The following is an 11969-nucleotide window of genomic DNA, read 5'->3' as shown; positions in this document are numbered from 1 at the left end:
GCAGGAGCACCCGAGGAGGTTGTGGGATGAGCAGAGAAGAGAGACAGGATTAGTGACAGGACAGCAGGATATATTCTTAAACTGCACAAGGGGAGGTTTAGATTGGACATTCAGAGAAATTTCTTCACAGAAGAGGTGATTAAACATTGGAATGGGCTGCCCAGGGAGGTGGGGGAACCACTCTCCCAGGAGGTGTTTAAGGAAAGACTGGACGTGGCACTGAGTGCCATAGTCCGGTTCACATGGTGGTGCTCGGTCACAGGTTGGACTCGGCGATCTCAAAGAGGTCTCTTCCAAACAAACTGATTCCGTGATTCTGCGAGGGCAGGAGGCCCTGCCTGTGTACCGAGGGGCTACACGGCTGGGAGGGGACGGGGACAGGACGGAGCCCGGCACTGCGGGCAGGGTGCGTGCAGAGCGCGCCCGGCATGGCGGAAGCGATGGCGGCGGCGAGGGGCGGTGCGGGAAGGAGGGAGGTGCGGGAAGGAAGGAGGTGCGGGAAGGAGGCGAAGCCGCCCCCGGGGAGGGCGGAGCGGGATCCGGGCGCAGGGCGGAGCGGTGCCCGCGGGCCGGACGCGCCCCGGTTGCCCTGACAACGGCGTCAGCCGAGCCCCAGCGGCCCGGGCCCCGGCGGGCCCCGCCGCCCGCCCGCCCATGCCGCGGAAAGCGCTGCGCTGTGTCCTGCAGCTGGAGCTGCGCTCGGTGAGTGCCTGGGCCGCGCCCCCGCCGCCCTCGGCCGGGCTCGGCGGGAGGACAAGCCGCGCTTTGCTCTTCCGGCGCCGCTTCCCGCCCCGCTTTCCTGTCCCGGCTGCCGCCCCGCTCTGCCGGCCCGAGGGGGCTTAAGGGAGGCTGTCCTAGGCCGTGCTGGCGAGCGGGGCCACCCTCCGTGTGTCACTCCATCCCTTCGGTGTGTGCATCCCCCCTGTGCCCCCCCTTCCCCCCTGATGTTGGCAGCGGCCGTGCCCGCCCACAGTTGTCATTTTCTTGTGGAAAAGTTGTGGTTTTTTTAAGAGACGCTCATTCTTGGGAAGCTGGACGGTGTGGGAAAAGCACGCTTGGAAAAAAACGGAGCAAAAGAAATCCCAGGGAGGAGCAGTCGTGCTTTGAAGTGCTCCCCTGCAGCATGTGGCACTGGGCAGCTCTGGGTGTTACACGGAGGGGGTCAGGTCTGTAGGTGTGAAAGTGGAAGGTTTTCACGTTAATCTTATTAGGAGTGTGCCCTCCGCACTTTGCAAAGTTTTCTGCTTATATCCGGGTTGGGAGTACAAAATAAGAATCTCTCATTCTGATAACTTTTAAGAAGTGCGGTACGCTGTTACCCTGGAGTTGATGGCTTCGTGCGCCCTGGTCACTGTAATCCAGAGGTTTGGCTTCCTCACGGGACAAGTGCTGCCAGAATACTTGCTGCTGAGAGGCAAACCCGAGGTACCATCTACAAAATTCAAGTGCAGGCCCGGGACGTATGTGCTGGGAACTTGAGCAGGAGGTTCCTGGTTGCTTAGATGCCGTTTGTTCCCAAACTTGAATGGCTGCTCTGGAGCTGAGCTGTGGTTTCCACTCGTGGGTAGTGAGGGTGTCACTCTCATGGTGTTGCTCTGCTGTCTCAACAGCTGGTGTTTGTCTCCATAATGCCAAGGTCTGCTTGGCTCCTGGAAAGGACCAGATGTGCTTTCCTTTTCTGTTCCTACTGCTCTGAACTGTGTGCCAGGAGAGTACAGGGGAGACATTTCCCCAGGGTCAGGCTTCTTCACAAATAAGGGTGGAAAGGGACTACTCTTACACAAATGTCAACACTGGCCCTTCACTTAAATAATTTTTAGTCTTCCATGGTTGCTCTCAGTGTGTTCTTTGGGCAGCAATTCTTTCATTTCCCAACAGCTAAGTAGACCTGGTTCTTATGGTAGTATTTTGTGGTATGGACTCACCAGTCTTCTCACCATCTTAAGGATGGGAACTACTCTTCCACTTTGAATTTGCATAGATCAGGATCAGAATTGAACTCTGCATTCCAAATGGGGTCTTGCTGTTGCCCTAGGTAAAGTAGGAAAAAAAAGTTCAAGATTTATTGTATATGCCTTAATATTAGTCAGGGTCATTAAAAATGTTAAAAGACATGAATCCGAGTACATAGAGAGGAATTTTTAATAGTGACATCTTTAATAGTAACCTCAGCTTGATGCCTCCCAGTTTTTGCACATTATTGATGCTGTCCTTTGGCCAGTTCTGTACCACCTTTGATACTAAGTCCTATCTTTTGCATCATAAGTAATAATTTCTCATGTGGCATTAGATGATATCCTTTATTCAGAAACTAGACTTTTAAGAAAATGTAGGGTTTTGCTTGATTGATCTGGTTTTATGCAAATGGCGCTGCTGGGCTTTTTTCTAGTTATGTCTTTATTTTTCCTCCATGTCTTTTTTTTACTCCATGTCTTTATTTTTCACTCTTGCACATTTAAATATTCTGGTTGATGGGGTTATAATCTTTCAGATCTCTCTGCCTCATATGGGCCTTGAGTTTATTATTTTTCAGCAGATGGTACCACCCCTGTTTTTATTACATAGGTTTCAGTTATGTATAGATCCAGGAAATAAAATAACATTCTTTCACAACCTGGGCTAAATATGATTCAGCATCACTGTGGCTTCTGGTCCAGGCCCAGTACATACTGGATGACTTCTGTTTTCATCATTTAATTCTTTAAGTTGTCTTTTTGCTTCTGTGTTAAGTATCATTAAAACCAAGGCAAAATATCCCATTGTGTTTGGGACATAGATTTATTAGTTTTCACATTTTTGGTTGATTTACACTACATCCACTCATTTCCTCCATTTTCGCTTTATTTGTGACCTAAGTCTTGTCCAAATTTCTCATTCATTTTCCTGTTCTTTTACAGTGCTCTGCATATTCCTCAGTGTTCTTTAAAACCTATCCACTTGTGTCAGAAGTTCTGTCCTCTTTGTTTTTTCCCTTGCTTTAGGATACAGATGGGTTGTGCTTTTTTTGACTTAATGAAATTCCAAGACCACCTCTGATCTGAGTCTACCAGCTCTTTGGTTTATCTCCCTGCTAGTTTTCTTCTTTTCTGAGAGGCTGCTCTTCTGAAATGGAAAGCCTAACTTAAAAACTAATGGGTTTTTTTTGTTTCGTTTATCGTGCCATTAATTGAAATTGAATAATTTATCATTGCTCGGAATGAGATTTCATTGTTATTTGTGGTTTTGAGACTAACTTTAGGGTCTACCTCTGCTGCTGGCATTTAGATTGTTCATGTAGCAACAGAAAGAAATTCACATTATTCTTTGTGTCATGGCTACATGGAGAATTCACAAATGTGGCAGTGAAGGTAGATAAATCTTTAAGCATAAAGATAAATTAATAGAATTGTGAATTACTACCAGATAAGGAGACTAAAATGGAATTTCTTCATACTGAGAAGATTATTTTTGCAATTCTTGAGTCCAAAATGCTGTTGTGTCTGGAAGCTTACACTCAGCAGAAGCCAATACTGTCCATTGCCCTTCACAGAGAACTCTTCTTGTTTTGATGACAATGGGCAATTAAAGGGGTTTTTCCAGACCTACCTTATTCATTGGTCACATCTACAGCTACAGTTTTAGGACTGCGTGTAGTAAATGACATAGAGGCTTGTGGATCAATAGAATTCTGTTCGTTTCCATGAGATTAATTCAGTGAGTTCTTTATGGCTGTTTGTGATGTCTCAGCAATAGGGCTGGTACACATTTTCCATCATCCTGGGAACTTCCAGCAGAGAAGTCCAGGGTAATGCTGTCCTAGACAGTTCTCATAGTCCTCCGGGTTGCTTGTAAGGTCAGTTAATTGCAGCATTGATATCCCTCTTCCTTAGCTGATCCATGGATAATACTATTACAGTCTTTAAAATAGTCCCTCATCCTGCCTGAGCACTTCACAGTCAGATAAGAGCTTCAGTTTGTCTCCCAAGAGTTCCGCTGCTCCGTGCATCGCATATGACAGAATAGGTGTCACCAACTGCAGATATACACGTGTCACTCTTTTTGGAGCTGGTTTAAAGTTACATGGACATGCAGATTTGATGCTGTTCCAGCCCAGGCAATGAACTGTGCAGTTTATCTCCCGGGCAGTAGAATCACTATATGGGCCCACATGCTCATTTGTAAGAATTTGTTTCCTTTTACAGGGTAGCAAGGAGAAAATGGCACCTGTTGTTTGCAGTTTTACCCTCTCCGACGTCTTCAAATCTCTCACTTTTCACCTCAATTGGCAAATATTGGTTGCTTTCTCTGAGGTGAAAGGCACAAAACTCCACTAAAAGTGTTTATAAGTTCTACAGAAATGTGGAGGAGAAAAGTGAGAACTAAAGCTACTATGACTTGTAGTATGGAGTTTGGGGGCATCTTGCTTTGTATGAATGGAATCTGTCTCTCTCACTCCTATTCACACTTGCAACTGCTTGAGTGTCATACAAGCTGTTTAATGCTTGACAGGCTGTTTCAATTGGGTTATGTATTATTCTGGCACTTTTCTTGCAGATTTGAAGCCCTCATTTACACAGAGAGGAAACCTCTTTTTTCCTCCTTGGATATTTATTAGTAGAAACCCAATTTTTTTAGTTAATAATTTATTGCACATTATTTTCTTTTATTTCTTTCACCTGAGGCTGTTTTTCTGCTGTTCATATAGTTTTCTTTTAAATCCGGTTAGAATTTCTCAAGTAAAACGTTCATTTGGGAGTAGAAGACTGTAACCAAACCACTTATTTTAATTCCTGTCACTCTCCTCCTTTGTCTTCCTACCTGACAATTGAAAGTCTGAACACTTTCTCCAGCAACCTTATGTTTGAAGAGACTACCTCATATTTATAGTACTGAGATAAAAAGGAGACCTGAAGTGAAAGGTGTCAATTCTTTGGGCTGGGTAATAGAATGAAACCACGCTGCTTGGAGAAAGTAGCAAATGGTTTTGCAATGAGTTGTGTACATCGTTGTGATTAGAGCGTAAGAAAGAATGTCTGATGTTCATCAGAAGCTTTAGAAGATATTAGTGGCAATATCTGGCAGCTAATGAGAAGCCTTCCTGCCTTCAGTACCCTCCAAGATGGCCAAACTTCCCAGAGAAATCGTGTGTCTGGTAGTAATGGAACAACAATTGCTTTTTCTCGTTTACATATTAGAACACAAAGTTAATATAACATTTGCACAAAAAATTACCCTTTCTGGTGGCTGGACAGAGTATGGATATCTAAGCATGTACATTTACCAGCTTCATTCTGTAGTTAGGCTTAAGTTTGGATGGGTTTTTGTGTGTTGGCATGACATAGACTTCATTCTACATGACTCTTCATATAGAAGATAATTCTCTCTTACATAGTCAGTGCATGCCTTTAACTGTATTAACCTGGCTATTGGGTTTCAGTTTTGGTTGAAGACAATGGAGTGTGTTTACTTAAGCAAGATGAATTTGGTCCTGGTTATTTTAAAATGGTGACTATTTTTCCTGATCATTCTGTACAAATAGAATTGCTTTAGAGAGGAAATTTTTTCACTCTAGTCTGTTATAATCTGACTCTTAGAAATCAACCATTTCAGTCCTGACTGTTTCATTTTTATCTTGAAAACAGCCATTGCTTCTTTATCTGAAGTTCAGTGTGTTTAATGAGTGTGTTACTCTTACAGATAACTTGTCCTGGAGTGCTGCTGAAAGACAAAGAGGAACTTTATCTCAGTGTCTTTGTACTTGGGCAGTGTAAAAAAACTCAGTGTGTCCCTGCGGTGTTTCCACTCTTCTTTCAAGAAAAACTGGTTTTTGAAAAGGTAAGATATGTCAAGAGCTAGTACAACTCAAATAAACCCCATCCCAAATTCCACAAAAACCGTCTGCAAAACCCATGAACTCAAGCAATCGCACTGAGGGTGGCACAGTATTTTAACTGCTGCTTCCCTTCAGCACAAAGGAGATGTGTGCCTGTATTATCCACATGCATACTAAAGATTATAATGTATGATGAGACTTTTTAGGTGTTTGTTCCTTCTTTTGTGAACTGTCCTTTCTCAGCATCTGTTTTGCTAGTTTGGAAGGAACTGCATGTTGCTGTTCTAAAAATTATGGCAAGGTGAAGAACAAAGACCATATAATATAGGAGACTCAATTTAGTAGAAGGACAAAATAGCAGCTCAAGCCTTTTTGGTGACATCTTACTCCCTTCGAGATACTTTTTTCATGGTTTGTCACCAGAATTCCCAGATTGGTACTCTGGCCCTATAATTTATAGTTGTTTATCACATATTTGAGTCCCTACTAGCTTCATTATTAGTACCACAGGGATAATGAAACACAGTATCTCACAGATATGATCTGGCTTCTTGACTACCTATGAATAATAATACTTTGCCCTTTCTAGTTCTTTTCCTTTAAGCATCCCCCAGCACTTTGAAAACCAGGCTGAGTAAACATCAGTGATGCTCTGGTGAAGTGGGTAAGAAAGAAACAGTGATAATTCCACTGGCTACTGAAGAGTAAGAAAGACCATCATTCTTTAAAGGCAGACATACCACAAACTACTTAAGGGAAATGTACTGAATACTGTTTTCAGTGTAATTTAGGGAACCTCCAAGACACCATCTACTTACAAAAGAAGGTGAACAAGAAAACTGACAGTAATATCTATCTTCTTACAAACAGCTATTGATTAGGTCTAGATACTTGTGGAGCACCAGTACTTTTTGTTTTTTAATGTTTTGTACCTTGAATAGCAGTGTGATTTACACCACTCTGCTGAGACTTTTATACAGAATTAGGGGGAAATCTATTACCTACTGAATATCCAGTGCAACATCTTTCCCTATTCCTTGTCATCTATTCACGTGGGATTCAGGTTAAAAAAAAAAACCAAACCCTGAACAGGAGCCTGTACATGAAGAGTCACTTCCATGAAAATTAAGCTTAAAGCATTACCAATAAATTAAAGAATATATTATTCATCTATTGGAATTGTAGTGCTTTAAGCAATTCATCTTTTTCTCTTGAAATTTTCTTAGACAATACTTACCACTACATCTTCAACTCTTTACAATACCTCATAATTTAAATATGGAGAGGTAGCTCCTAATGGCTAGAAAGCATATAACGACAATTGCTGGCTTTCAATGAATTTGATCATGTTCCAAATGATAATTGCAGTATCCTTTATATTTCCAGTAGGGATAGGGCTCTTGAGAACCATCTTGGCAAGGAAGAATATTGATTTTGGGGTTTTTTTTCCTTCTCTTTCCCCAGAAGTCCATCTAATTATTTTGACTGTGGCATTGTTATTGTTTATTAATTTCTTTTTCAGGAATTTGCTAACACAGTTGATCCTGGAGACCTTGTGAAGTTACTGGAATGTAGGTTCTGCCTTTTATGTATACTATGTTATATCCATTAATGTCATGCATGTGTGGGCTCTAAAGGCTTTTTGGAGGTTTAAAGTATGTGGTAGTTTTTCTATCAGGAGCCTGCTCTCTGAATAGCTAGTGGGTAAGCACTTTGTTATCCAACAAAATGCCTCTAGAAATGTATGCTACATGCTTTAGAACAGGAAGAGGGTAAAAAGTCATAATTGATTGGAAATCCAGCTGGTTATCCAAATAGGTAATGGGTTCCTTTTTGTAGTTATTTATTTGATTAGTTTTCAAATTATATAAGCATAAATCTCCAATTTTTGAAAAATTATTCATTTAATTATTCATTCGTCAGAAAATTATATCTTGCCACATGTGGAGTATAATGAACTGTAGTGAGAAAACACTGACCCTGAATTCAAACTCCAGGAATATGCACCTTCATACTGAGTTATCTGAAAAGTGGGCAAAACTTACATAATCTTTAAAAGAGGACAAACTTGGCAGCAGATAGAACTTACCAAGTTCTAAGTCAAGTTAGAGTTGTCATTTGTATGCTGCTAATGCCATTGTGTTCATCTCTGATATTTATCCAAGCTGCTTTTAATTTTCTGTTATTGTTGGTGTGGTGGAAATAGTACAGCAATGTATGGAGTGCTGTGAAGCTTAAATCAGGGATCTGGGCTTTTTGGGCTTTGACTATGAGAATTACTTTTCCTTTTTGGTTTGGGTTGGGTTTTTTTTAACTCATGAAAAAACTTTTTTCCCTTCTAGTTGACACAGCAGTACTTGAACTAATACAGCTCGTTCCTCCAGGTATTGTATCAGTCTCTTCATAAATTATGCAGTTTAATAGGTGAATTTCCATGAGGACATTGCCCATTACAGCACAATCACTTTTTGCAACACACAAACAACATAGAAAGCTCTTCAACAAATAGTCTTCTGAATATAAAATGTTAATAGATCAAGAGGATCTCATTCTTGAAAAAGAATAATAACTGAATATTGAAATGTACCATAGTCAGACTTAGGAAAGTGATAATATTTTAAAAACGGAAAATAAACTGAAATCATCCAGTGCATACTTATTAACTACATCACAATTCACTTGCAAAGAGGCTTTCTGTGAAATTTCAGAGTGCATAATCTTGTTCTCAGAATGACATTTTTTTTCTTCCATTTTAATGGTGACCATTGGGAAAACTCTTATCCTCACTATAAGTATTACAGGTCTCTTGGGATATCTGAAGATAATAAATAGCGATTTGTCATACTTCTGTTATTGGTTTGTGTGATTATAAAAATCTATTTTAATGAAATTCAAGTGTTCCCATGAATAATGTAAATCTGCATTTTATTGGAAATAAAGTCAAGTTTTAAAGAGGACTCATTTGGAAACTGTGGTATTAAAAGCACTCTCAGTCACTTGTCCTTAGTACTTTCAAGGAAACAATCGCTTCTCTCAGGTGACTCACCAGACTGTTTACTTGAAGAAATGCACTGAATGGGGATTTTTTTTTTTTTTATGTGGGAGAGTAAAAGATCTTGCATAAGGAATTTATTTTCAGGGGTCAGAGGTAGGTGTGATACACTTCAACAAGATGGCTGCAATAGCACAAGTTAAATTTTTTTATAATATAAATTCAAGGCTTTCCCTCTAAATAAAATATATTTATTTTTTTAAAGTAGCAAACCAGGATATTGACAAAATCTTGGGGCAGTTATTTTGGTGTTGCTTGTGTTATTTTCTTGCCACTACTGTGATATGGAATGATACAGTATTTCATAAGGGATTGGTTGCCATTAAAAAATACTGGTTTCTTCCGTGGCATGGAAAGGAAAGAAAGAAGAAACTACTGAAGAGTTGCCTAGAGAAAACTTCTCATATATCTCTTATAGAACAGTTAACACAATCTTCTTTGTTTTTTTTTTTACAATAACATCAAAACATAGTTTCCTAGTAGATTCTGCACATTTCTGCTGCTGATTTAACTTGATGAGGTTATTTCCTGGTGTGATAGGAGTTTTGGAGCCATGCTGAAAATTTGTAAAGAGCAAAATTTATCCCATTTTCAGTGTGGCTCTGTGTGCGGTGTCTATGCTATATGGCTTTGTCTATTTTCCAATTAAAGTATATATTTTCTTTTTAGTAGGAAGAATTCTAGCTACGTATGAAGAAAATACAAGAGATTTCCTGTTCCCTGACCCTAAGCTTACCCGTGGGCACCGTGGTTTAGAGCGTGAGATTTTAATGAAGAGGTCCTCTTCTTTTACAGTGAGTGAATGTCTGTGGATTGTATTTATGACACAGTCTGTTTCACTGAAAAACCCCTTGAACTGCTTCAAATGAAAAGCGATTACTTCTGACAGGTTTTGCCATTTTTGGTGTTGAATGTACAAATCCGCAGTTGAACTTTGGCGAAAGTATAATCTTTTCTCAAAATGCTTCAAGGAATTATTTAATGTGAAAAAAGTAAGTTTCCACTTGGTTTGCAGTGTGGCACCATGACATGTCTCCATTCAGTTTAATCTGTGGTGCAGCTGGAGTGGTGAAGGGATGCAGGAGAAGAGGGAGATGTCATATAGACTGCATGGTTCTCAACAGATAAACCATGTAACCCTCCTCCTCAGTCTCTGTAGCATTTTTCAGACCATTTTGGAACTGTTTTGGACTATGACAGTCACTACAAATTTGCAGTGCTATCCCATCTGACCTGTGGGCCTCCCTGAAGTGCAAGGTTACCAATAAAATAGTAAGTTACTGAAATTTAGCTTAATGCTGCATAATTGCTTTTATGTTCCCAAACCTGTTTGTTGAGGTCTGATCAGGTCATTCACACTCATTTAGTAACTTGCTTTTTCTACAGTTTCAAAAAAGCTATGATAAACAACAGATAATTGGCAGAATGAGTGCAATGAATTAATGTTAATTTTCTGGAGATAAAGACTCAAGTACCTATTAAATGAAAATGAATTCATCTCACACTGCCCTTTCATAAAGTTTGGCTGTTGAATCTTAAGTGTCAGCAGAATAACTCAGGAAGGCTCATTAATGATGGTGGTGATGGTGTGTTTGGGGATTTGTTTTTGTGTGGTCTATTTTGGTTAAGTTTTACTAATGGATTGGCAGGACATTTGGATTGGGAAGATAGGGACTCAGTTGTCCTGTCTGTTATGATTAGACTAAAAGCACATGGCAGGAGGGAAATGCTGATTAAAGGTCACTGGTATCTTTTAGCTGGTGTAATCTTTCCCTTGCAAGGGCAGCCTGGAAACTGCCCAGTCACTTGCAATTAAAAGTGCTAATTTGGTGTCTAATGCTGTGTTACATTTGAATGCATTAAAACTGTGATTTTGTCCTACAAAACGTACGATTCTGCAGCAGCTTAAACTGCCCCTGCAAAAACAACCATTATTTTTTGGCCACAGCACCTCTTTGAGGTGGCTCATCCTACACATGGTAGTGGTGGCTCAGGAGATGCAGTGGAACTGTTTTGCTTTCATGCTGCTTGTAGGATAGGTACTTTCCCAGTGTTGAGAAATAAGAGGGAGGTAGTGATAAACGAGGTGGTATTAGCTAAATGCTTTTAGATTTCTTTGTGAACACGATACAATTAGTCTCTGTAGAAGCAGAGCCACTAGAGAAGTTTGAGGGGTTTTTTGAAGGACTAAATTCTTTAGTACAAAAATTATGTATTTTCCAATGAAGAGAAGGTGCCATGATTTGTGGGCTGTGAGATGATGTGATCAGAGTAATTTGGATATGTAGCTGAATGATGGCACTGTAGTAGCTTTAAAAGGTTGATGTAAGACACGAATGTACTTCCATGTCCTTGGGAGCAGCATAAATTAAATCCATCTCTGCACTGGAACAGGGGCTGCAGAAACACCTGTTGCTCCATTCCATCTCCATTGCAGAAAGTACAGTTTGAGGAAGGATTTTGGCATATTGACCCCCTTTTTGGGAATAATGCAGAAGCTGTGTTTGATGGCATTGGAGGGAGGCTCCCAAAAGGAACTTGTTCCTCTCCTTACTTGCTATATGGGATAACTGTGAGAGGAGTTTTACCTCCAGTAGAAATGCAGTCTCCAGTGCCTCCATCTTCCAGTGTTCCCTGAGCTTTACTGGCAAGTATCCCCTGCTAACTTTGTTGGCACGAAGCACTGAATGTGAATGATAAGCAAAAGGGAAATGTTAAACAAGGTCGTGAGAACCTTCACATTATTCTTGTGCTAGTGAGGCCATGTTCTTCCCACATGAAAAGTTATTTATGGCTAGCTGAGATGCTGAATATTTTTGACTGGCAGCTGTGCTTCAGTGGCACTTTGATTCCCCATAAATTTGTCTTTTATTAAAAAAATAAAGGTAGCAACAGCGAGGTTACGGTTGTGGAGTTCAGATAGGCAGCGACAAGCAGTGTCTGCTTAACACTACTAATCTGCCAGTTGGAAGGAATCCCAAGTTGAGAGGATCAGAACTCCTCCAGAAATCTGGCACTTGGCTGATAATGTCTCTGGCTAAATGTCTTATGAGGCTTACAAACTCAATACGCACACAAGATGTGCCTCGAGTTATCTCTCCTGGT

The 11969-nt window shown here is 40.7% G+C and overlaps 1 protein-coding gene across 8 annotated transcripts in view; it reads left to right on the top strand.

The window, feature by feature from the left end:
- The first annotated feature begins 599 nt into the window (after positions 1-599).
- Positions 600-11969, top strand: part of SPATA6 (spermatogenesis associated 6) — a 43480-nt gene continuing 32110 nt past the window's right edge. For 6 of the 8 annotated variants that reach the window (XM_027648994.1, XM_027648998.1, XM_027648997.1 and 3 more), the window contains exons 1-5: positions 600-702; positions 5677-5814; positions 7335-7383; positions 8155-8196; positions 9534-9658. In XM_027648994.1, the coding sequence (XP_027504795.1) occupies positions 655-702; positions 5677-5814; positions 7335-7383; positions 8155-8196; positions 9534-9658 (402 nt within the window). In that variant the 5' untranslated portion in view covers positions 600-654. The remainder of the gene's footprint in view (positions 703-5676; positions 5815-7334; positions 7384-8154; positions 8197-9533; positions 9659-11969) is intronic. The other 2 variants (XM_027648995.1, XM_027648996.1) reach the window with 2 other exon arrangements.

The sequence above is a fragment of the Corapipo altera genome, unplaced genomic scaffold, assembly GCF_003945725.1.
Source record: "Corapipo altera isolate COAL_440 unplaced genomic scaffold, ASM394572v1 112, whole genome shotgun sequence".
Taxonomy (NCBI): Eukaryota; Metazoa; Chordata; class Aves; order Passeriformes; family Pipridae; genus Corapipo; species Corapipo altera.
This window is presented reverse-complemented; position numbering and strand designations above follow the sequence as displayed.